This window comes from Centruroides vittatus, unplaced genomic scaffold (genome assembly GCF_030686945.1).
Source record: "Centruroides vittatus isolate TY-2023 unplaced genomic scaffold, ASM3068694v2 scaffold_944, whole genome shotgun sequence".
NCBI lineage: Eukaryota > Metazoa > Arthropoda > Arachnida > Scorpiones > Buthidae > Centruroides > Centruroides vittatus.
Genome location: NW_027122722.1, coordinates 400,417 through 428,336, shown reverse-complemented (window position 1 = coordinate 428,336; position 27,920 = coordinate 400,417). Strand labels below are relative to the sequence as shown.

General features: G+C 33.6%; 1 protein-coding gene across 2 annotated transcripts in view; it reads left to right on the top strand.

The window, feature by feature from the left end:
• The first annotated feature begins 4,620 nt into the window (after window positions 1-4,620).
• LOC136990518 (synaptic vesicle membrane protein VAT-1 homolog-like) overlaps window positions 4,621-27,920 on the top strand; it is a 39,380-nt gene continuing 16,080 nt past the window's right edge. The window contains exons 1-7 of one of the 2 annotated variants that reach the window (XM_067288924.1): window positions 4,621-4,959; window positions 18,395-18,524; window positions 18,598-18,813; window positions 18,887-19,029; window positions 19,102-19,205; window positions 23,667-23,722; window positions 24,041-24,235. In XM_067288924.1, coding sequence (XP_067145025.1) covers window positions 4,757-4,959; window positions 18,395-18,524; window positions 18,598-18,813; window positions 18,887-19,029; window positions 19,102-19,205; window positions 23,667-23,722; window positions 24,041-24,235 — 1,047 coding nt within the window. In that variant the 5' untranslated portion in view covers window positions 4,621-4,756. Of the gene's footprint in view, window positions 4,960-18,394; window positions 18,525-18,597; window positions 18,814-18,886; window positions 19,030-19,101; window positions 19,206-23,580; window positions 23,637-23,666; window positions 23,723-24,040; window positions 24,236-27,920 lie in introns of both variants that reach the window. The other variant, XM_067288923.1, reaches the window with a different exon arrangement.

Here is a 27,920-nt window from a genome sequence, read left to right as displayed (position 1 = left end):
CAATTCTGTACCCAAATTTCACGGAGTCCTGGTCAATCGAAGAAAGCGTCATTTAAGGATTTGCGAATAAAGTAAACTTTCATTGGCCAAACGTAACGTAACGACGACGACTAAGACGGGTATCCTTCTTAAAACAGTTTTAAATTGTATAAAAGTTACCATAGCTTTATTTTCGAAATTTCTACGTAACGTAGGAGAAAACAATTCTTGTAAATAACACGGAACGGTACACTTGCTAGCAGGCCATAGAGGCTAATATGGCAAACAGTTTATGCTCGTATACGTTTCGTCCAGATGTTTTCTACAATAAAAATAGGTCTGTATGTACAGTACTGTACCGCGTGTTGCTATAGAGACAAAACAACGCTTACGTTATTCGGTCGACGTTACACGCGTAGGAAACTGCAACAGCGCTAATTAAACGATCGATATTTCTGCGCGGCTCCGCATCAATCTTCGTCCGAATTTTGCGGAAACGTTTCAATAATTAAATCCGTCGGCAGACGACTTCGCTCGTGAATTTTACTTTCCCAGCCGTTATATACGACACGGAGAAAGTATGACCCTCGGTCAAAAATGACCCCACCCCAGATTTTTAGTTTTGGATTCGGGGTTCTCGAAACGTCTAGAAATGTAAAACAATTCGGGGTTTTTCTGTATGTATGGATGTGTGTATGCGGAGTGGGCATGATTTTCTTCACTCAATTTGAAGCCTAATAATTCTCGTGAAATTTTCCGTGGAGGTCTGTGTATTGGGGGATCGTCGCTATTAAATTTTCGTGGTTAAAGGTCGAGGGAGTCGGACTTAACCAAGGCTTTATCCGCTATAAGCATTTACAATTTATTATAAAACTAATCTCTACCTTCGAAATTGTCTTTTGCCATTTTAATAATAGTATAAAAGTTTTTTTAAAAAATAGAAGCTCGTAACAGATGGCGCCACACACGATTTTAACTTTGTTGCCGGGAACGTTACGCAACCCGTAGCTGGATTTTATACCGACGGGAAACGTTCGTCTTTTCTGTTGTTAATTTAATAATCTGGAAACAGTTTTTTCCCCTGCCACCCAAAACGTTATAAATCCCATAAAATCACTGTTTATACGAGTTTTTAAGAGCCGGAGCCACGCGGTCGGGCGCGCAATCGATTTTTGTTGGTAATTAAGGAGCGGAGTTAATACATAAAATTTTCAACGTTTTCAAAATTCTACGTATTAACACAGCGCCGCTCGGATTATATTTATTTTATTTATTTAATTAAGTCTGGTTTGACGTGAATCACAAACTTCCCCCGTCTCGTGACAGTCGTCCCACGCGGTCACGAGATTCTTACTTCCTGCCGAGGGCGGTTGCAAAATAACTACCGTCGGAAAGGATCCGGTAGGAAAATGGCGGAAGAACCTTGGAAAAGATTGGCGTATTAAAAGTAATTCGCATAAATTTCAGCCGATCTTCGAAGGGGATCTCGTTAGATTCGATTGTGACGAATCGCCTCGTTTCCTGTGTTACGGCACTCGACGTCATCGGATGGGATTTAAGGGTGGAAAAGTTGGTTTAATTGATCAAAAGCAGCAGCCGTGAGTCATAAATTAAGCATTCGCAAAGTGTTCTTAATTAGGGGACAGGAAATAGAATCTTGTAAATAAAAAAAAAAAGGTATAATTAACGATAAATGAAGGAAGGAGGAGAAATTTGGCGAATTTTTTTTTTTTTTTTTTTTTTTTTTTTTTTTTTTTGCTAAAAGACTTTGGTTACGCGTATAAAAGTTCATATTTTATGGGGTGCAGAATTTAAAACGCACGATGCTACCACGGGAATCGAGTGAGAGTAAAGGGATATCCCGAGATTCTATTACTAGTTAAGGAATGTGTGTCACGTATCAAGGCCATTCAACTCGTGTTTTATACACTAGAAAACACTACAAACTCGATCCAGAGGGGTTAAGCACAGAACCGCGAAAGACGAAATCAGTTTAAATTCGACAGAGAGACTCCGCTTTTAAAAAAATAAAAAAAAATAAAAAAAAAATGAAAATGTGACCGCGTGGGACAATATTTCCTGGGAAAATGTCGTTTGCAGAAAACCCTTTTCGACTTTTAATGATACTGTAAAATTTTACGAGCTATTACTCGTAAATATCAAGGGGGAACAACCCGAGAGAATTAACAAATGGAGTACGAGTGCAGTAACCTATCCGAGTAGAGGTGGCCCGGTGTCGTCCTACTACACAGTTGTTGTGTGTAGCTCGAGATGGGAACAGGTGGTAGGTAGTAACAGTTATCGTATTTATGAATTTCCCAGTCTCCTTCAATTAAGTTTATTATTTTTGGATTATAAAAATATACCTACAAAAAAAGTGTCTAGTAAAATATAATGGGGCGTGTTAAAATTTCGTTTTGTACGCTTAAAACTGTTCTTTTGGACCGGAAAGCGGGACTTTAATCGGTGATTTTTCACTCCAAATACTGCAAATAATGTAATATCTCGAGGGAGTGAGAAGCACGATCGGTCTCTCTCATCGGTCTGGCTCCTACGTTCCATACATTAACGCTGGTAGGTCGGAAGGGACGACACCAAAAAAACACTACTTTATATTCATTAATTTCTTAACAAACGGAGAAATATTAATCTCGCGCCGTTTAACAATTACGAAACTTAAAATACACGTACGGCTTTTAAGCTAGTTTTATAACGCTACATTTATCCCACCCCGTTTCTTTTAATCTCTACAACATCGTTAACACACGAACTTTACACAACTGACAGATAGGTCGAAAGACGGCGACAGAATCAATTTTATGTAGACCACAGTGGCAGCTTGACGGAGACGAGTTCGCACGCCTCGCCACAATTTTATCATCCGTCTTTTGATACAAGTTTACAATATTTTATTCGTCGCATAGACACACTATACTTACGTTACTCCTATTAATTAAAGTCACAACAGGATCAACTGAAATTCCGTAGAGGAAGATAGGCGTAAAAATGGCATTTCTGTCAACGGCGTAACGATAACTTTTACTAATTTTTACGTAACGTGTTTTTAAGTGGCCTGAGCAGAAACTTCTCCAGGAATACTTCGCTAAACTTCTTTCAATATTGACTAGCACCGAAGTATTCAGGAATTCGTCAAGCGTGAAATTTCGCTTTAGAAATAAGAAAAGTAACCATAAAGTCGTTCCCATTCGAGACGTTTAATGAATTACGCCATTCAACGTCACTGGAATCTCCACGGACCTCGTCCGTCTTTAAAGGATTCTTCCGAATTTAACCGTTCCTCATACGTTATTATTTCGTTCGCTATAGAGAGGTTAGAAGAGTCGATCGTTAACGATTCTGCGACGTGTAACGACGACACTGGTTTCTGCCGAGTGGCAACCGCTACTTATAATAATAAATATAAATAAATAAATAAATACGGTTCTACAATAGTTACGCGCTGTAAAAAGTCTATAAACGTCGTACCGAAAATGTTTTTCTGCGTAACGACAGTGGAAAAGAAAAGAAAAAACCTGCCGATCCGGTGTAACGTCGTTATGAGTAATAGCAGAAAACATGCGGTCCTCCATTGAAAGGAACGAGTCTCCTCTAAAGAACAGAGTACACAGGCTGTTGCACCTTAACAAAACGTGCAGATTCCGTTCCACAATTCCCTACGCTCTGGTCTACGAAAGAAAAAAAAAATCGAGTTTTAATTAAATCCGATAGCTTACGACGTAAAATATACCGGGGCGTATGTTTGTCTTTAGTATAAACGCGCGGAAAAAATACCGTTGACAGACTTTTGGGCCACTCGATACATACGCCCAACCCGCGAATTTCGATGGAGTGAAATACGCGCGTATCGTTAGAAAACGTAATTTTTTCCACCCGTTTAAACTACGGGTCTGTTGGAAAATGTTTGCGTTTACCAAAGCGTAGGCGACGTCAGAGGGCAAAATTAATGCGCGCGCATTACGCGAGGGGCCAAAACACGATCTGACATTTATCGGCCGTTCGATAGAATAAAATAAAAAAAGGGGAAAGGAGCAACGATATTGAGTTTTTTTTTTGGCAAAGAAGAGAGGCGAAAACGGGAGCGCGACATTTGCAGAAGCGATCAATGGACCACATCCTACATTTTAAAGTATTAAAAATCGAGTTTAATTACGAAACGCGGCCGCGGTTTGTGCGCAAGGACGAAATTAAAAACACTAGAAAATAGTAAACACCGGCTCCACCCAACAACTCATCGGTGGTCGGTGGGAAGTTAAAAAGAAATATCGAACTGGTCAGGGCACGTGTCTGTCGCCTCTTCCTCACCCTCCTCCTCCTCTTTCCTACCAATCGACCGGACGGATTCGACCGTAGAGAAAGGGAGGGATTATCGGGATGAGGGGGAGCGGGATGTTCGAAAGAGCGCGTAACCATCCGCCGCGTGTGGCGATCACGTGGTCGCCGTTTAACTATTCCATCGATCGGTTTTCGAACTTTACCGGTGGTAAAATCGACGGGGTGGACTGAAAACCTCCGTTTTACGGTCGGGGGTGGGAGATCGGCGGGTATGGGGGGGATGGAAGAGGAGTGGGAGGCGGGGAGACGCCGGGATCGGGGCACTACGTTGCGAGGAGAAGAAGTACGCGCCTATCACATCCCGCAAATGGTCATACCTGGATAGACCGTCGACGACAGGCTGGTTGGCGGCGATCGTTAGGAATCAACTGGTGTTGCCGATATTTGTTCCTCCCCTCCGGGATTACGTACAGATAAATTAACCATGGCCGACACTAACAACGCGGAGCAGGAGAAGGCAGAAGACGTGCAAAATGCCGAAGAACAAAAACAGGAGTCGACGCCTCCACCCAAAGAGATGAAAGCGGTAGTTTTGACGGGTTTCGGAGGCCTGAAATCGGTGAAGGTGATGAAAAAGCCCGAACCCACGGCCAAAGAGGGAGAAGTACTCATACGGGTCAAATCTGGGTAAGTCTACGCTTATCCGTTCCTAAACCCGGCTGTCAAGTACGCGCGCACTCCACCCAACGTGCCCGCTTTCCCGGGATTTTCTGTCTTTTCCGCGGGTCCATGGGGGGAAACGAGGCGAAAACTTCCGAAATTCACCAATATGGCGCGTCGGGTGGTGCGCGTATTAGCGGACGTCGCATTGTCTGGCTGGCCGGCACCCCCTCCCGGTCCCGAGACCGCCACCCCGTCATTGTGTTATTCGGTTACGGAACGATTAACGAGGGTAACCGGCGTTAAAATCCGGTTTGGACGTCCGAGACTGGTTTCTGCTTCCAACGCGCTCGGCCACGGCGACCAGTAACCACACACGCCTGGGTGCAACATATTTCGGCGCCATCTTGTACGTTTAAATAATCGCCTGGGCGATTTCCCCTACTTTCGCCGCGGATTTTAGCGGGGGACAGCGGTTACGCGTTACTTTCGTCTAAGGGTGGCTACGTCTAAGGGAGTTAACGTCGCGGTTACGCCCTCGCCCTTTCCATATGGTTCAACACACCCACTTCTGCGGGAGCAAAGTCGAACGTATTTTATCGTAACATACATGGGTTCGTGTTTAGAAACCGGTAATTGCCAGAAATGTCAATACCGCGTGCCGCGTTTTTATCTGTGTCGGAGGCCTTTCCGACCAGTTTACGCTCCACTGACAATTTCTATAGAAACCCAAGAATGGTTTCCGATAAGGAGGGACACCGAAAGAGTCGACGCGCAAACTATTGTATTTTTTTCACTCCCGTCTCGCCGCGTAACGCACGAAAGTCGCCCGGCTAGACACTATTTACGCTCCGATAAATTCTAGAAATTCCGCAAATTTAAAGCGTTCGGCAACGATGTTTTTGTAGAATTATTGCCGGGTACGCGCGTTTTTACTCGATACGCAATAGATTTTCTAACAAGAAACGGATTCGGTTGGGTGTACTCCAGTTTTTTCTTTTTTCTACTCGGGATCTTGTGACTCGTCACTTGAACCGTCGTCCACCTTGAACTATTCAAGGTCTACGGGAAAGATAACATTCAACTTGACAATCGCCTCGAGATTTCGCGTTCTATTCTTGTCAAATATTTATCGATTGGCTCCGTTAGACCAATCTGTAAGGGCGATTAAATTTGACAACGCGTAACACAAACCGGACTTGACAGGCCCTATCAAATAGCCCAGTTAAAACGCTGCGGCAACGCGTTTTCGCCTCGCTTAATAAATATTAATGTTAAAACGGATCGGAAGATTACGCCAAATCTGCGAAGGACCAGAGTAAAACGCTTCCGACGATTCTAAAGCCGGTGAATTAATGTGTGTGAAGTTCCGGGGCTCTCCCGTATATCCCTGCTCCCCTATTAACCAATGCCAAACTCTAGTCCGTCCCCGACTGTCGCCAGACCTGGCTTGTCTCGTGCATGTCGTTGGAAAGACGGAAACTCTGTATTCATAAAGAACGTCTGGATTTGGCAGCATTCGTTGATGTTCCGGTAACAGTTCCATTATCAAAGAGTGCAGGAGGAGATCCGAGGGATTCCGAGCGTTTAGAAAGAATCCATCGACATTTGGTGGCACTAGTCTCGTCCGAAAACTCGATTTTTCCCGTCTGGAGGGGTCGATTTAATGTAAGAAGTGGTAACGAACGACGAGAGAGGGAGGGAGGAGAAAACGGAAAAATGGCACGAGAGAAACAACCCTGAACGAAGTAAATTAACGCGTCGAGGAAGGAAAATTGATTCCGAAGGCGGTCGAAATCCGGTGACGACCGAGTACTTAAATATTGACGTTCGCAACCGTTTCGAGCGTCTGGAAGGCGGTTAAAATTAGTGACTACTCGAGTGCCCAGCGAGAAGATTCAATCCGGCAATTTAGTTCTGTTTCGAAAAGTCGGCGGTAATAATCAATAAGGCGCTCCAATTATTGCACGTTCGGAGCTCCGTTTTGTACGTAAATTCGGTCGTTAAAACACGCAAAAAGTTCTGGCAATCCGCGTCGATGAGGTCGGCCAAAGTTTTGCCTCCAACACGGATAATCGAGTACCGAGGCTATTACGCGCCCGCTTCGATCAATTTCGGTTGGTAGAGGAGCGTCGTATCGACGAAGATTCCGTCCAATCCTTTTATCGACGATCGAGAAGTTGTGTTTTTGATTAAACTGCAGAAAACAGAATTCTTACGTAAGCGAGTTTCCGCTTTTTTATATAAATGTAACTTGGCATTTCCGGATGTTCCTTCCCCCTCCCGGTGCAGACGGTTCGATACATCGGTAGCGGGAGGCCTATCTTAAGTCATCTTCGACTCGTTTGTTGCCGGAAATTAAGTTTCGGAAGATGGCCGCGATTGCTAAATATTCGGACGGATCCTATGCCAGTGACGTTTCGATGTAATCACGGCCGAGAAGGGGGTGGCCGCTCTGGAAATACATCGAAACTAAACCCTCGACGTCGGGAAATTATTCAAAATGGCTTCCCTTCCGTGAAGGATGGCCGCTTAAGAGATTAGAAATAAGGAAAAACGATTTTTGGCTAATTAGCTTCAAACACGAAGTTCGTTTTAGTTTCATCGCATAATGGCAGAGCAGTTTCGTGTTTTCGCGTAAGCTTAAACATTTAAGAGACTTATAGTAGCCTACGTCGGTCGGATCGATATCTCTCTACTGGCGAGTGGCATATAGTAATATGATGCTAACATACAACTAGATCGGTCTGTTGATCTGTCGGTGTTAACCCCCTCCTTTGTTACCTCCCCTTTTAGCACCTAACGGATTACCGTTTTAAGTAAAGTTTCGCTTCTTATATAATGCGCGTTAAATCTCTCCTCGCCTTAACCGGCATCGTTGCATAATTTAATTAATTTACAATCGTCCGGTGGTATCGCAGCTTAGTCTTCTGCTAATAACGAATTTATTGGTAAAGTTTAAAGTTTTATTAATTTTTTAACGATCGATGCCTGCTGCGAGCAGTTCTAACGCCGTACATCCGTCTGCCGCTTATATATTTATACGTATATATATTTTAATAAAGTGTATAAACGGTAATTCGTGACTGCGTAGCAACTGGTGGACTCATAAAAAAATAAATAAATAAATAAGTCGAACGTATTAATTTTTTTCGGAAGGATCGGAGCCGTCACGTCGTACTTATGCTCGATCGTCGCAAGTTTCTTTTTTTAATTAAGAGAGGAGCGAGAGAAGAAAATGAAAGTTGCGAATCTAGTTCAACAAATATTGGTTTACTGCAAGCTCCTCCGTCGACAGTGTTTCGCGGTACAATAAACCGGATATGACGTCATAACTTCCCACCGAATCGACTTCAGATAATAAATAGAGCCGTTAGCATTTTTTCACCAGTCGCTCAATCCGAAAAAAAAAGAGGAAGGAGAACTTCGAAAAACATCTGATTAATCCCGGTCTTAAGCATGGTTTATGGCATTTATTTTGTATTTTATCCAAAAAGTATATAAGTATTTATAGACTACAAAAATACAGCCTTAAAAAAGCCTAAGCTAACATTCAAATCCGTTCTAACATTCATCATTTGGCAATTAGAACGGTAATTTTCATTCGAATCGGTAGTTTTGGGGGGATTTTCTGCCAGATTTCGACTCCGAAGCGGTAATCGAGACGTCTCGAATTTTATATTTTGTCACTCCGGACGCTTTAAATTTTGCACCAAATGTAATTTGCTAATTAAGTTTAATGCCAGACGAATGCAGATGCGCTCATTAACTCCCTCCTGGCTTCTCCCTCCAAACGAAAACGATGACAGTTAAATAATGAAATATAAAAGGTCTTTATTTTCTAGTTTCGCACCTTTCGGAACGTTAAAAATGCGCTGAATGCCGTTTCTTAACGTTAGAATTCCCTGTTTAGGGTATAAAAATCGGTTGCTAAGCGAATTGTTCGCCGCTCGTCCGCCTCTTAATTGACGTATCGCGGAAATCAAAGAAAATTATGTATATTTAACGAAGCTACAAAGATTTAATAACTTTCTTCGGCCCTTCGGCCTTTCGGCATGCAATTTACTCGACTTTTCCGGATTAAAAGCGCGCAATAATTTCCATAATGGTCCACATTCGCGTGTAAAGAATAGAAAATAGATTTCGGATGAACATGTTAATCGTAAAAAAATGCTCATTTTCGAAATTTAACAGTCAAATTTTTCCATTTAAGGGATAAATATCGCAATTGCCCATAAAAATCTGTAGACGTTTAATCGGGGGAATCGATTCCTTACTTAGTCTTATACAATGCTGTTCTGCGCGTCTTACGAGAGCGCGAAAATCGAGACGCGATTATATTAAAATCGTCACTTTTAACGCTTACAATATAAATCTGAACGGGTTCGAGATTCGATTCGAGTAAGACTCGCAGCCTGTGTAATTGAATTGTGACGTTTAAAGTGGTCTATGGGGTATTCTTTCGGAATTAATGGGTACATTCATCATCACGTCTATAATCAAAACGTTAATTCCACTCGCATTTTTTCTTGTTTCATGTCTAGTTTAGTGGCCAGATAATCAGGATTTTAGATAAGATTACAGCTTGCACGAACATTTTCTCTTCATTTTTCTCTGTAAATTATTATTTATATATTCAATTAATTTGCCGCATTATCCGCCTAAATCCGCTTGTATTATTCAAGTTCTGAATGAGTGTATAACCGTGTTTCCATTTTTTTTTACGCATAGAAATTCGTTAATTTTTTACATCGTAATCTCTCTTCGTATGTACTCGATGGGGAGTTCGCGTTTATAACTTTTTTTTTTATAGTAGCCAAGTGAAATGATTCCTAATTACTGTGTAGAACACGTTATATCAGGTTCGCCGATAATAAAAGTACGAGTATTTACAATCGTTTCTAGATAATTAAAAAGAAAAGAAAGATTAAATGTGGAGGGCGTAACACCTGTCCGTTTGTATGAAGAGTATTGTCAAGAAGTTTTTACAGCTGACAGCCGGTAACATAAGAAAAACGAAGAGCTGTATAATTTTTACGATATCGTTTACTAATTAATAATTTAAAAATTATTCGCTACAGTTACGGTAAACTGTACGAATTGTTAAGAGTGCAGTAACAGGTGCGCGAAAATAATTTCTATTAATACGGAAATAAAATACCGTACAACCGACCTACAAATTAATTAAACACGTATAAATTTCCCGTCGTTTGACACGTGTTTTCGTCGTAACTATCGATAAAGAACGAGCTGGAAAACAAAAATTTATGTTAAAGGATCGAGTTGGAAGCAACAAATCCTATATCGAGTGAACGAAACTAATAGCATTGATTAAGTTTGTCTCGATTACTAGACGCCACACGATAAAACACAGACTAAAACTTTGATTAAAAGATAAAATACTCGATAAAATCCGGACTAAAAAATTGTTTTATCAATATTTTGATAAAAGGAGTCGACAGACTGTACGAAAAATGTTTTATTGGATTTTAATCGGGATAACCTACACCCTTTCTAACCTGTAAAAAAAAAAAAAAAAGTTTTCAATCGACGCGTATTACAATTATAATGTAAAAAGAGCAAATTTGTTTTCGAGAATTTGGAATATTTAAAATTAATATATTCTAGAAGGCCAAATTTTACAGTTTATGTTAAAGAAGTTTGAGGATCTGCAAACACGGTTGAGCTTCCGTGTCGAGAACGTCACGAAATCTTAACCCTGTACAAATTTCCGTTTTCAGGTAGGACGTTGGGGAAACGTCCTCACAGAAACGATACTGTTTACAGAGATATTAATCCCTAAGGTATTTTCTTAACGAAGAAGCTGCAGGAAATTACCCTAGTCAACCGGACTAATAATTTAGCCTATAATTATTATGCAAATGAATCGAATGTTGTATGGAATCGAAATGGAATGCTGATTGAATTATTTTTCCTCGCAAGAATTTAAACAATTCTCTGGTGTGCGAGAGAGGAGAGTACCTAGAGATTCTCTTCTCTACCTTCACTTTTCGAGATAATAGAGCGCATTTCTCTCTCTTAATTGAGACGGTCTCTTAATTAACAAAATAAACGAATTTTGCTCATTCATTAAATAATCATAAATAGTAAAAATGAGAAAAATCATAATTATGACTTTCCTGTTATTCGACGACGTTCGCTAACCGTTCGACAATCGATAAAGACGGAAAGGTGCTAAACATCATGTGTTTGCCTTCTGCTCTGTTCCGAACTTTAGATATTGTCATAGGAAAATTGCAAAGAACGACACACATTCCGTGTGTATACGTTAAATTTACGAAGATCTGAATTGGAAATTATCGTATTTACAGGCGTTAATTTCAATGCAAGTGAAAGGTTGGAAAAATTCAAATTGAAGATTACTTTTCTGACGAAAAATAACGGAGACTTCAACGTTTTTTCCATTTTTTCGTCTAACAAGAGGCAATTTTTCTGGTTTCTTCATCTGAAATTAGTCAAAATTTTCCTCCTTTTCGGCTCGAATTTAATATAAAAATTTTCCTAGTTTCCACAGAAGAAAAAAAATCTAGCACCGTTGAATATTTTGACATTCCAATATTTTCAACTAAATAAAGGTGGAAAAAACCAAGTGTTTAATAAATAACACAGTCTTGTGTTTAATACTCCATACACAGCAAAACACGGCTTCAAAAATAGATAAATTCCAATATTTTCTTAAATTTTGAAACTACATACAACGACTTAATTCATATTGCCTCCTAAGTTGAATGACGAATTCATTTTCTGTTCGTTAATCCTACTAAAACTTAGACCCGAATTAATGCAAGAATTACGATTATTATAGGTTCAATTGTACAGTACATATTGTAGTGATCCAAAAGTCATTTAACCGACATACAAAAAAGTCAGTTTATCTCGGTTATCCGAGTTTTGTATTGAGTTTCTAGATACAAAACTGTATTGTACACTAAATATTGGAAAAACCTATGATTTAACAATTTAACTCACATTACTTTAAGAGAGACATTTTTAATAAAGAGGGGGTGCAAATTCAGAAAATCCAACAATGGACATTGCGTTACAGAATTCGTTTCTGGTGTTAAAAATGGATCTTACGTCTTAGTCGATCGACCAAAGAAAATTCTTTTAAAATTAAAGTCACGTTTACTTGATTTTTCTAACCGTAAACTGATTCGTAACGTATTTTGAAACATTACACCACTGCATTACACAATAAAAATCAACCCAATTCAGCGCGAATAATGGCGAGACGTCGTTTGAAAAGCGCTAAAAGTCGCGCATCATCCCCCCTACGTTACGCAATTCCTTTCATCGGAACTCATACAGAATGTATTTTATATAGAATTTCCCATTTTGTATTATACAATTTATAAGAAAGTGGAAAAGTTTTCTATGCACTTTTTAGATGAAAATGTTAATACAGCATTTCCATTCGATACTGAACATAGAGAGAAGTTTGATTTACAGATATATATCATTATTGCAAGAATAAGAATTTCTCGAATAATTCCTAAATTTTATACAACTTAAATTAGTTTCTTCGATATACAGTAGAGAACCGAAAATCGGAATCAATTGGGGACTGGAAAGAAACTATTCGGAACTGATAAAGTCCACATACTTATTTTAATACATTTAGTTAAAGAGTAAAAGATTAGTTACCTATTCGTATCCTTTAATGGATATATAGGCCCACTTTAGTAACAATTTTGCTGGAGTTAATTTAAATATTAACGGGAAGACGAAGCTAGTAAATTCAGTTTACAATCGCGATTTATTCTGGTTGAATGGGATGTTTAAATTCCAGAGTTTAACAAATGATCCAGTGTGTGATACCAAATTATCACGTCGAAGTTTCTTGGACATTTTGTAATCTAAGACCCGACGTGGCTAACAACGTTCGCATAGAAAGAAGGGAAAACGTCACTTCGTAAAATTATCTGGTGAAATGTCCTCCGAAATTCGTGGCGAAATGATATTTTAGGGCCGAAGCGATAAGTGCTGACTCTATTCCTACAATCATAATAGATGGTTGCTTAACTTGTTGCGACGAAACAATAGGCCGTAAGCAGCAAGCAGTTAAGCTACATAATCGTTAGTTTTGAAAATTCACAAAATCCATTATTTAATAGATTATCAGATTAAGATTCTATGAAATTTTTGTCATATGCGAACCAAAGTATATTTTAAAAATCCATCAAGGAGTTGCTTAATTTTCCTGGCATCATAGAAAACTGCGTATGGCGCCATCTGTTAAAAAGTTTTTAAAAATAAAATATATTTTTTTTAATTATAATAAAATAGAATTTAAAAAAAGCTTAATTTTGAGGTTAGGAATTGGGTTTTACAAAAATTGTAAATGCTAATGAGTAAAATCGTCATTAAGTCCGACCCTACTGGAGATACAACACACGACACCCCTTTAACCACCAAAATTTAATAGTATCGATCCTTCTAATACGCAAACCTACCTGCAAAATTTCAGAAATTTTTGACAAAAAGCACGGGTGTTATTAAGCTTCAAACAGGATGCAGAACACACACTAACATCCATATATACAGAAAAAAAACCCTGAATCTTTTTGCATTTCTCGACATTTCAAGGTCCCCCCCACGAGTCCAAAAATGTAAAAAGTTTTTGGGGGTTATTTTTTGACGGGAAAGTAAAAATCTAAATTTTTCGGATTTGTACTAGAATAATAAATGAATAGCAGCAAGAGACTCAAATAGTTGAAAGAAAAAAAAAAAAAAAAAACAGTAATTCTATTCTATAAAGTCCGATACGATAGCAGAAAGTAAAGCGAAGTCATTTTGGTGAATCGTAACGGCAGAAAGGAAAGAAATATATATTATATTATACATAAGAAATATTTAGTATCTTAATATTTATAAATGTTATCATCATCGAACAACAAATGTCATCTTAGTAGTAAAATACAAAAACCAACGCTATTTTCAATCAAGAATTCATATATATTTTCACACATACAAAATAAAAGTATATTTTAAAAAATATTCTACCAAAACGAGTAGGAAAAAATATAGTTTCTGACTGTTAGATAAACAAAAAATTCAGGTTTTCCCCTCCCCAGAATAACTTTACTTAAAATTGGAAAAAGGAGTGGAATTACTACTCCAAGACTTCAATTTTTTACTGCTTATGAATATTCAAAACCCGTAACGTCTTTCGAAATCGTTACACGTAATTCAGGTGTGATTTCTGACGTCGCATTAAATGTGACTACCTGTGTTTATATCGGTTAGGTGAAAACGGAAACAGAAAGAAGAAATATTTTCGACTATTTTCTAGTTTTGTGTGTTATGTAACGGGAAATGATAGACGGTATCGTTTTACGTCGCGTAACAATTATCGAACGAAAAGATTTCCTAGTATGAATATTCTTCGCTCCGTTCTTTTATAAATTTTGGATTTACGCTAATCACAAATTAAAACTCCGTCGCTTAGTAAACATTTTCTTTGTTATCTGTCGAATTATTAGATAATAAGACAAACAGAAACGGATATGGGATTTCCGTTTCCGACTTCCCCAGATTCTTAGAATTTAATAAATGTTCGGGCGACTACTGATAGAAGTATATAGATTTTTATGCAGGCCTTTATATGTCGTATTCTTTCGTAAACAACACTTACGCCCGTATTTTGCAACGTATCTGTACGTTCCGTACCAAAGCAAGGTATATATGCCTACTATCCAATCAGACGCAGGTTTCCGTACAGACAATACACTAAGAATTTCGGGCTGTGCCTGTTTTGCCATGTCTGGCCATTTTCCTTAAACATTACGGGATAGTCAGCAATTGTTTAAATTGTTAAACGCCAGAACCTAAGCCCGACCTTCGTCATTATCTAGAATGCGGGCGATTTTGAGGCTCAGATTTCGAGAAAGTGCGTGTTATAGCCTATGCGTCAAAATGTGGTAAACTGCAATAATTAATTCGTAAAATTAGATGTAAATTATTATAGAATTCGTCAAGCAAACTGTGCATAACCGATCGACTATATTCTGTAAAATACAACAACCAGTCAAACGTATGACTAATAAACTTCTCTTAAATGTATTTTAATATCATGGAGCTCTCGGGATATAAATATTGAAAGTACTAAAAGTTTTAACGTTAATTTAAAAGGTTTTACATTTTAATCATCTCTGGCAATTTCGTGTGGAGTGATTCGATCGTATATAGCCCACGTATTGAAGCGTGATTATAAGAGGGTGGAAGGTGCCAACGAGTCGACCCTACCGGCTGGTGTTGGTGTATTAACTGGCGCTGAAGGTATCATATTTTATGGTAGCTTCAACGCTAGTTAATGTAATGTGAAACAACATTTAGTCGACGCTTTGGCTGCAAAAATATTGCGCCTGCTACGTTATCATTCCTGACAACTTTGACAATATTTCATATTTCATCAATTTTCTTCTACACGTTATGTTATTTTGCTATTTTCTTTCTTATTTGTTCGTTCTTCTGTCGTTCTTTTGTTTTTATATTTAAAAAATTCATTGTTTCTTATTTAATTACGTAAAATGATATATTTCGGAACCCATCCAAGGTGACATTTTAAAATTTAAATCTTGTGAAATCAAATTCTGTAGTAAAGTTTATGTTCTGTTAAATATGAATTAAACATTAATGACCCATATATTATGAAACGATAATTTTCGTGATGTTTTTAATGGGATTAATAAGTTATGTATTAGCCAGTATTTCCATTAAGACTTTTTAATTTAACTAGACTACATTCATATATTTGAAAAATTGCAATCTAATACTTAATAAAAATGATTTCTCTTCAATATCTTGTCATTGACATTGGTTATAAAAATCAGTCTAGGGTTATGAAGCTGAATTAATAGTTTTAAAATGGCAAAATAAACCGATGCCAAACGATTGCTGGGTTATATCAGGCTATAGCCTATAAACTTATTTGTTAATTTTATATAAATTAAAATTGCTCAAACATATACCATAAATAATAATAATTGATCAGTTAAGTAGTTCTATGATGAGAAAATATTTTTTAAATGAACAAAAACACTGCTATTTGACAAAGAATTATTTAATATTGAAACTCTGCCTGAATTTAGACCATCTTTTAATCCGATAACTCTAAAAATAGCAGATTCTTGTTCACTTATTAATTGGAGGATAATATTGGATATATATTTTATTTAGAAAAATTCTAAATGATGAAATATATTATTTGATAATGTGAGTCAATAGTATAATAATATAACTCACTCAATATAAAAATAAGATCTTATATATCTAAACCAACATAATTAACTATATAAGATGAATAATGTATATAAACAGAAAACAAACTGTATTTTCAATTTAAAAAATTTTGTTTTTGAATATTTAAGATGAAATTTAAGAAATGGCAAGTCTATACTCTTATATTTCCCAAAAAAATATTGTAAATTATGATAATCTTAAAATTTGCATAATGAATTATATTTAAAGTTTATCAGATAGTTAAGGAAGGTAGAAAGATAAATTTCTCAATTGTCTTCAATTTATTAAATTTCAACCAAATTATAAATTTTCTATTTTGTGTAAGATTATCACTACTTATAGAAATAAAACCATGAAAAAGTTTTCTATAAAAATTCAAAATAGAAAGACATAGTTCATTAAAAATGATCTTATTTATGCTTTAAAAAGAAATTAAATTAACTTTTGCATTTGTATTGCAATTTATTTTGAATGGAAATTATAAACTCCTAATTGATTTAACTTTGAAAGAACAAAATATTAAGACAGAAATTTGGTATTTTAGGAAGAAAGTAACTTTTGATACCCTTTATAGTTTAATAGCAAAATTAGATGAAGATTAAACTTCTGATGAGATTTTGAAAATATCAAAGAAATAGAAATTCTTCAGGTTTGTTTCTTCCTGGCACAGAGTTTGAAACTACAAAAATTGTATGTCTAATGAGTAAATCAGAAAATAAAAGATAATTATAATAAAAGAAAATTGTAAATTTTTACAATATTGCACTTGGTCGTCATATATGTCAAATATAACTTGTAAATCTAACATTGCTTTAATAAGATTTTTAACTTGATGCCATGGCCTTCAATATGAATTAATAGTATTTAAATTGGAAAATTACCACATTACTAATACGACTAATAAGTTTATGTAAGTAATATAATTCATACATTAATAATTATCAAAATAATAAGTAAATGAACTAAAAAAAACTAGCTAGTTTGTTATTTTTAGCTTTTGAATAATGAAAGAACTTAACAAATGGAATAGATGAACTTTGACATTTTTTCTTCTACACTCAGGCAATAAATTACAAGGTTAGTAACAACATAACTAGATATTCAGACTCTGTACATTAGAATTACCATTAATAGATGTATTCTGTGATAAATAGATTAACAAAATTTGGAGAATGTCTTGCACAAAGGAAGTTTAAAAATTTATTTAAGTTGTTCAAGTTATGATGCTAATAAGGTTTTTTAATCAAAGTTATTTGAAAAACAAAAATTTCCCCTTCAATAAGGTTTAGCCATACTGAATGTTACTAAAAAACGGAGAAGTGTTTCTGTAGTCAACCATTCAAACTCAAAAAGGTACATTAAAAACTATCATAGAACGAAAGTTTTTTGACATTATGAATTTCAACATCACCAAACTTACCACATGAATATTTTTATACTATATAAATTTTTAGAATATGATTTTTCTGTCATGCTTCATGGTAGCCTGTAAGATAGTTTCTAAACTTGTATGAAAAAGGCTTTAAATTACTGTTAAAAAGTTTTTTATTTTAAGTTGTTTAATTTTATAGCAATTTTTCTGTGAATTCTCTATCTTAAAATCAACAAATAAATATATATATATATATATATATATATATAAAACATGGAAACTAGCATAGCATTTATTTGTTACCAAAGATCTAGACTACTGGATTATTAATGGGCTATAATAGTGCTATTAGTTAGATAATTAAGTTACATAGTTTGGTCTGAAGATAACCAGTTACTTTTCTGTCTTGTACTAATAATAATAATTATTATTATTATTAAGTTTAATGCTAAAATTAATATAACTTAGGACATTTTGGAAGAAAAGATAAACCTGGAGTGAGACAAATTTAGTTTCTGCTTACCAAGCTACCTTTACACAAAATTACATAGAAGTGCTCTTAGTCTTTTTAATAATCCAGTAGTTTAGATCTTTATTTGAATATATTGAGCTACAATTTGCTGGCTGTTACTTTTTGAAATGAAATTTAAATGTAAAGACTTTTATGTCTTCTTACATTATTAATACTGTACTTTCAAAAATTAATAAGTTATGAACTATGATTGTAAATGGCAAGCAAACTAATATAGAATTGATTTGTGAAGTTATAATAAAAAAAATAGTTATAAATTCTATATAGATAATTTTTTTGTCATATTTAACTTCTAGTGGTCTTAACTTCTTGGATGTGATGGTACGACAGGGTGTATTGGACAATCCTGTAAAAACACCTTTTATCATGGGATTTGAATGTGCTGGTGTCATTGAAAGCTTAGGAGAGAATGTTACAGATTTTCAGGTAAGAATTGTTATAAAGTTTTTAAATACTTTAAACGTTTATATTAAAAAAAAAAATGGATATTTAATTTTAGGTAGGAGACGAAGTAGCAGCTCTCAGCGAATATAAAGCCTGGGCAGAATTAACAGCTGTTCCAGCAAAATTTGTCTACAAACTTCCACCAGGAATGAGTTTTCAGGATGCGTCAGCTCTGTTATTGAATAATGTAGTAGCTTACATTCTACTATTTGAAGTGGGTAATCTACGTGAAGGAAATACCATCTTAATGCATTCTGCAGGCGGTGGTGTGGTAAGAAATTATTTATTAATAAATTAATTTTTAAAAAACTTTTAGGTTTCATATTGCAAAAATTTAAATTTAGGGTCAAGCTGTTGCTCAAATGGCTAAAATGATTCCAAATATTACTTTGATTGGAACCGCTTCCAAACATAAACATGAAGATATAAAAAGTTCAGTTACGCATCTCATTGATCATGGAGTAGATTATGTACAAGAAGTGAAAAAGTAGTTATTTCAAATTTCTTTTAATTGTTCAAGTCACTATATTAATTTACAAGCTCATAAAAATATTTTCAGATTATCTCCAGAAGGTGTTGACTTAGTTTTAGATTGCTTATGTGGAGAAGATGTTAATAAAGGTTACAGTTTACTGAAACCTCTTGGACGATATATACTGTATGGTATGAGATTGTTTATTTTTGATACAATATAGTTTTTAAAATGAACCTTACCAATGAATTATGTAAAAGTAACCTATTTTTAGATGCCTTATATCTAAACATGCATTAGACAATTCTGACATTACAGATAATTGTTTTATAGAATAATGGTGAATCTGTTCTTTATCAGTTCTTTTAACCTTTTTTTTTTTTTTTTAAATTCATAATTCAGGATATTTAAAGCTCAATATAAATTTGTTATTTTTGAACTAATTTTATTCATATTATACAAAAATTTTACAGCAAACATTCTTTCATCAATAAAAAATTAAATCATTGAAAGATGTAATTGTCAGATATTTGAAAATCATCTATGCAAATTCATATCTATTTTGACATCACACCAACTATCTTAAGATTTTAATTTTATTATTAACTGCTATTGGATGTTTCCAAGAGATGGCAAAGAATCCTTGGTATTTCAATGTTTCATTCAAATATTTTAAAATCATTAATAAATCATTAGACTAGACTGGTTTAGCTATCATATCAGAATGGATACTTAAAGATTGGTGGATTAATATCTACATCTTTTAATGATTTTTTATTATTTAACCTGATTAACTGACCAAGCCAACTTTTTGAATTTTTTAAGATTTGTACAGTGAAATTACAAAATGCTAAATTTTAATGATAATCTCATTAATACCCAATTATCATTAAGAGCAAACAAAGTATGGAAAACATTTTAATTTGACATAGTCAACATAGTTTAGATGCACCTCTAGTTTGCAAATATTTAAAGTCATAGTAAAAGAAAAGTGAAAAAAAGATAATTTTCTAATAGTATATGATTTGAATTGAATGATGTGAACTGATGGCAGTTCATAGAAAATGACAGTACGTAACAAATGGCCATTGATCTGCAATTATTTATTTTATGTAAGAGAACTGTTAAATGCAGAAATCATACAAATTGTCAAGTGATCTTTGTGATGAGGATGACAAATGACTTCAATTGATATCATGTAATGCCATTTCATATCATTTGATCACTTGAAATGATTTTATCAATTAATAACAATTCATATTACGACACATTATTTAGTCACTTGAAGCCGTCTAAAAATAACTTCAGAAATGATATTGGTCCATATCATTTCAAAGTGACAAAATAATATTTTCACTAAGAGTAAAAACTACATTAGAATGTGGTATGGAATTGATGGTGCTGATGGAAATAGCATGCCTTAATTTCATTAAATACAGAAAAGAAAAAGACAGTTTTGATCCCATGTATTTGAAGATAAGATAAAATGATGATATCTCTGTAATAATATCTAGTCTAATGATGATGATCATCATCATCAGACTAGATATTATTACAGAGATATCTTAATAATAATAATTTCTGTATATAAAATCTTTCTCTCAACTGTATTATAAACAGAGAAATTTCCATTTAATCTATAGAATAATGATATTCCAAATACTTTCAAAATAAAGAATTTTAAAAAGTGGATATGATAAATTTCATTTTTTTGTTATAAAATCAACATATATATATACTGTATATATATATATAATAAAACATAATACAAAGAGGATTAATGTTTCAAAATAATTTCTAATTTCTTATACAAATTTAATTAAAGAATTTAAATTTTTTATGTAATTTTAAGAAAGAAATCATATAAAAATTTTTAAGTCATTTCATAAAAATTTGTACAAACTTTTTCAAGGATAAGGAAAATTTCAAAAATTAAAAGTTTAATAATAAGATAATTCATAGTTTAATCATAACTTGGTAAATATGTAATTATATATTCACTATCTTATGAGTATATTTTTAATTCCTTCTTCATAAAAGGATTTGGGTTTTGATGCAAAATAATTTTATAGTATTCTAAAATTTATCTTCAAATTTTTTTCTTTAAAAAAAAGTAAGCTTCTCAAAAGATGATAGTTCCGTATTGTTAGGAGAGTATTGTGGATAAGCAATGACCTCCAAGACCTTAAGTTTCTATAATGTTATATGGACAGAATAAGACTTATTCTATTGCTCTTTTATGCAATTCTGTGTTGAAGTGGGCTAGTTGTTCATAACATTTACAGTTACAGTTTTATTAGGTTGTCATAATTGAAAATAAATACCATTTTATCTTGTTATACAACAAAATTATTTTTGGATGTAATCCAATAGCTAAGTTATTAGTTTTGGCTACTTTTTCTAACCTGTTTACAGTCTTTTTCTTAAGACATCTTTTAATCCATTTTTATCTTTTGTTACTAAGTGCTCAAGAAAAGACTCCAGTGCATAATACAACAAAAGAAAAGTGCATACACTCTCACATGCTAATAGCACTTTCTAAGCTTAGATAACTTTCCTATTTGCTATAGGTGACAATGAATAGTACTCTAAGAACAATGTAGGGATTCTGAAGTTTCATCTTTAAATATAATTTGCTTTGACAAGAATAGCAATAGCATCACTGTTAGTATAGATGGAACCCGTCTTCCATGCTAATCTTCACAAATGTGGTTTGAAAGATTTAAAGGTGTAGTTCTTACAAACAAATATTCTATTTGATCATAGTGTTAAATTTGTTTGCAGCAAGTCTCTTGATTTTATTGTCATTTTTTTAAGCATATTAAGAGAAAACAATTCAACCAATTTCAAAAGCATTATGCTATCTAGATCTAATCTCTTTAAATGCAATTAAATTTATGACTGCTCAAAGCATTCTGGTATTTGAGTATTTCACAGTCACAACAGATATGCACAAACTTAGACTTCCCTGACATAACAGCAAACTGCTTTTGCTTATGAACAAGTTTTTTGTATAATTTAATTCACAGATGAAATTAAAGCAAGATTATTTCAAAATCTTTACATTTAATAAGGCTGATGGTATAAAAATCTATTTTATTATTTTTCTTGGATCTATAATTAAACAAGAAAATTGAAGAATCTATTCTGTTATTAAAAAGAATTGTGTTATGTTGCAGGACTAAAGTTTTATAATAAGCATTCAATTTGTACATTTGGCAGCTAATTTAAATCTAAAGAGACAAAAGAAACAAAAACCAAAAAATATTTGTATATCTAATTAATAAAGCTACTAATTTTATGCTTTTATAAATTAATTTTTATGCATTAATTTTACTTACAGAAAAATTACACACACATGTGGTATAATCCAAAAGTTCGAGGACTGCAGTAATCTATGACAACAAAAGCATGTATTTGAAGTTACAGCGTATGAAATGGATTCTACCAAACCACCTCTACGTGTTCAGGTTAATTTCACCCATGTCATGTGATTAAACCGCAAGCGCTGCTGTTTTTTTCCGGAGATAGTTACCTTTGTTCTGCGATGTAATAAAAGTGGAGTTTCAAGAACAACCTCCAACATTAAATTTTGTCAGCGTTTAGGTAAAACACCTACGGAGACTTTAAAATTGCTAAGAAAGGTGTGCATTGATTCTACCATGGCAAAGTCGAAATGTTGGAGGTTGTTCTTGAAACTCCACTTTGATTACGTCGCAGGACAAAGGTAACCATCTCCGGAAAAAAACAGCAGTGCTCGCGGTTTAATCACATGACATGGGTGAAATTAACCTGAACACGTAGAGGTGGTTTGGTAGAATCCATTTAATACGCTGTAACTTCAAATACATGCTTTTGTTGTTGTAGATTACTGCATTCCCCGAACTTTTGGATCATACCACGTATTTTTAATGTCCACTGACTCATCATGCACCATCTGAAAATCATTTCCATTTAAAATATTACAAATTTCTTGAATATCTTGTTTTTCTATTTCATTCAGGTATTTGCAAAAGGTAGTTTCTCTTGGTAGTGAAGCATCAATTGAAATTACTTTGATACCCATGCCCACTGCAAATCATTTTGAAATACACAAATGGGTGGGTCTTCCACAGTTAGCACAAGCATTTGTAAACTCCAACCATACATTTTCTTTAGTTGTCCTTTAGTTTTTTTGAAGTTTCTGTTAAAGTGCACTTGTGAAGGACGTACTTTTCTACCTGCTATTTTGCACTCAAAGTAGATTTGGGCAACTCATTTCTGCAGAAACTTAATGAAATATATGCACTCCAAGCACCAAAGATGAGTGGTTTTTAACTTTTTAAAAGTTAATCAGTAAATGTTACATTTTATAGAATAATTTAACCAAAATATAGAACAGATATTAGTTTTTGATTATGTGAGAAAAATACTAACAAACCATATAATTTACAAATGAAAAATTTAGTAATGTCAGAATGAGTTATAATATATGAATATACTAATATGCTGAATTATGGCTTTTCATATATTTAACATTATTATTTATTGAGATTTTTATAGTCTGATCTATTTTCTTACATGCAGGAACTGGAAGTATTGTCTCTGGCGAAACCAAAAGCTTCTTCAGTTTTGCCAAATCAGTGAGTAATATTAAAGTATTTCTCTTTCAGGTTCTTCCAGCATTGTTACTGGAGAGACAAAAAGTTTCTTTAGTATAACTAAGTCTGTGAGTACAATGCATGCTTATATATTGTGTTTGTTTTGTTGTTGTTGTTCTTTTGTTTTAATGTTTATTTTATATTAATATTAATTTGAATTTGTTGTGTTAATTTGATCAAGTTTTGTTCAAACTATGCTTATTTCTTAGTATGAGCATTTACTGAAAGAATTTCTTTTGTGTATTTTCAAAGTTAATTTTTTTTTTTATATATATAGTTTTATGAATTTTCAATAATTAAGGAAGAAATATTAAAAAGTTTCCATAATTTTGGAGATTTATGTACATTTTAATTTCAAACATTTCAGTATGAGTATTCTTTTTCAGTGGTGGCAAGTGGATAAAGTGAACCCAATAAAACTGTTTGATGAAAATAAGTCAATCTCAGGCTTCAACCTTAGACACCTGCTTTACCAACAAGGAGGTCATGAATACATCAGAGGTATTGTTGAGAAAGTGTTCAGGTTGTGGAAAGAAGGAAAGATTAAGACTGTCATTGATTCTACCTGGGCATTTGAAGATGTAAGTAACAGCTAATATTACATAAGTATGAAGCAGATTCAATAAGAAGTTATTAGCATTGTTAAAGAAAAATAATATTATATAAAAGGTTGAGACTAATAATATTGAAAGAATAATCAATGATGTAGCCCTGTACTAATAGTGTTTCTATCAGATGGCATCCAGTACAATGTTTACAAAATGGCTTTGCCAATATCAAACTGCACCAGAATTGAACAACAAGCTGCTATTTTATTTTTGACAACAAAAGGTATTAGACATAATGAAATCTATTGCAGGGTGTATACATATTATGGAGAGTTGTGCAAGTCACTACAAAAAGCATGGGTTCTAAACTCTAAGTCAGGAGTTCCCAACTTGTGTTCTGCAGAACCCTAGAGTTCTGCCAATAAAAATTTGGGGTTCCACAATAAAATCTGTTGAGTCTAGTGATGTATGAATGTTCCAATGCAGATTTGGGATGTGAGGTGCAATTGTTCTAGTCTCGGATTGAGTCCTTGTACAACAATCTGAGACTATACACATGCTGAAGTTATTTATAGTTTTATAAACAATGGAGACAGATTTATCGGGAATGGAACAAACCAAAATCATGAAATAATGTTTGACAAGGTAATGGAAATCATAAACTAAAGCTAGAAAATCATTAAAAAAATCAGGTTAATGTTACCTATGGTAGCAAACATGGCAGCTTGTCTCTGAAACAGTGGGGAAGCATGTTCTAATCTAACCTAACCTATTCTAATAAATTATCCCTATTCTAATAAATTGGTTGGCAATAATTATGGTAATTTATTAGAATAGGTTAGGTTAGAATGTCCCCCCCACTGTTTCAGAGACGAGCCACCATGTTTGCTACCATAGGTAACATTAACCAAAAATCATAACCGTAAAGAGGATTCAACATATAAATAAAAATACAATTGTTAAATCTGTATATATATTTTAAAAAAATGTTCTGTCACCATTGCATACAATAACCTAAATTGAAAATTTCAAAACAACTTTTAAATGGTTTTTAAAAACATTGTTTTAATTTGCAATCGATTTGATTTCAATTTTAATCGTATTTAATTGTAGATTTACTTTCACATTTCAGTTTTGGTGGAAAGTGGTTACCTAGTATTGGTGTCTGCAAGGTTCCAACATTTTTTATTAGTGTGAAAAAGGTTTCATGATAAAAATAAGTTGGAAACCTCTGCTCTAAGTGGCTTGTTGTCTGTTTGTTTGACCTTTCTTAAACTTTTGAACACCTGGACCCCAAGCTAGCAATTGCTAGCTTGGGGTCCAGGTAGCACAACTGGCAAGTGCACCACATGGCAAGCAGAGGTTGTGGGTTCAAGCCTCACCCTGGGTCGTTCTTTTCTTCCAGATGACTCTAAATTATTTATTAAATTATTAAAATTATAATTATTAATTTAGTTAAGAGATGGCACCTAACATCTACCTCTAGTAGCAAATTGCTTAGTATTAATCGTTCAATTATTGGTGTCATAGCCTGATTATTTAAGGCAATTGTTTGGTTATGTTTCTATCTACATATTAGGCTTTGTGATGTTTGATATACTTAAAAATTGAATATAGCAGTGTCTCATAAGCTTGACTTAATGTGGACTGAGGTGATGAGTTACAGAAAATGGTGAGTTTTATGGCATAGCAATTATGCTAATCTAAATAGCAGAATTTTCATAAAGGTATTACATATGTAAACTTATACATACCATTAGTGGATAATTTCTATTTGTAGTTAAATTTTAATTACAAAGAAACTATCAGCTATTTAGTGCTAATCACAGGTTAGACATTTGTGTCATATTTTGCAGTGGCACCTTGGAAAAAAAGTTATATACTTTGTTAACGTGTAGAATTGATGTTCTAATTGTGTTGTCAGTTAAGAATGATAACTTATTAAATAAGACCCTAGTGCTAAGTTATAGAATAGAGATTAGATTACATGTACTTTTTTAATGCCACGAGAATTTTACAGAATGTTGAGTTATCAAGAATAGACTTTTCAGGACTCTACTGTAACAGTTTGCTGTAAAATTTTGGATATTTTGATATGGGTGATGCCATTTTGTAAACCACATTTTGAAAATGCCACCTGGCTGGAACAAGTATTGATATAAGGTTGCATTACTGTATATTCTTTCATTATTACTAGTTTCAATTCTTTTATGGTACATTTTTCTTCCTTAGCAGTGTTAATGACCTTGTTTATTGAATCTATCTTGATATAAAGTCTCTTCTAATTTTCAGATATTTATTTAATATTTTCAAATAATGGTATATCAAATAAATTCTAACTACTCATAGATAATATGCTTAGATAAAATAGTGAAGAGGTATAATGATAAATAACAAAAACAATTAAATGGAAAGATTCTAGAATTCTATCTCAAAATATTCTGAAAGATTCATCAGACAACTAAGTCAAAAACTAATTATTTTTTGATATAAAAATAGATAAGGGAGAACGAGATCTACAAGTCTTAAAAACACAAACATTATTTGTAAAAGAAAAACATAAATCAAAACAAGTACAGTACTTGGAATTTTTACTAATAAAGCTTCTTCAGATCACTAGACAAAAATTAAAAAAAACCTATTTTTTTCTTAAATTACTATTGAAAGAAAGATGAATATGATGCCAGTTATTTTGCTTCGGTCATATTAAACATTTGTATATAGTTTATAAAAGTACATATAACTTATTGTACTTCTTTATTAGATAACAACACATACTTTTAGGTTATCATTACTTGATCACAACATAATTTAGTGATTACATTTGAGTTTTGATAAAGTCCTTATTTAGGTGATAATTTTAATCATAAATAACATTTTCTTATTACATTTCTTAACATTTTTAGATTAATTTCTTCCACATTAAGTCTTCCAATATCAAACATTATGTCTCTGAAAATAATAAATTAATAGATTTGTGCCAGCAGAAATCTAATTTATCTTAGTTCTAGTCTACCTCAGTTTTAATTTGTAATATTTCTTTTCTTATTAGGAATTTGAAATGTAATTATATAAAAAATAAGCAGAATATATATGTATGTAAAGAAAATAAGTTTTAATACACAACCAAAAATAAATATGTGAAATGAACTCTAATTAAAAGTTTATAATCATAAGATAGTTAACAGGAATGTAGAAGAAATAATTAAGTTTGATGATTTGGGAAATATGTCTGACAACAAATACAGTGCACTCTGGCTAACTTGAGGCAATTTTATTTTGTTCCTGAACATCCTGCCCAAAAACAAACAATAATCATAGATTTCTTCTAAAATCAGGTTAATTTTTAAAATTAATAGGTACAGGTACTAGAAATTCAATAAATATATGTACCAAACATAGTAATTTTTAAAAAGCTGACAACATTGTTGCTGACTTTCCCAGCATTCTTTATTTGTTTTCATCACTAACAATTGCTACCACCACCTTTAAATCTTCAGATTTACATAAAATTACTAATACAAATGATTACTCATTACTCTAGATCTGAAGTAAAAATATAAAAACTATTTTTATGAAATTCTTTGAGATTTTTTGTTTATTAATCATAATTTTTATTGAAATTAGACTGAAAGATCATTATATGTTGAAGAGCTAGGGGTAATATTTTTAAAATAGTTAAATGACCCCTATGACTATCTCATTTAACTATTTCCCC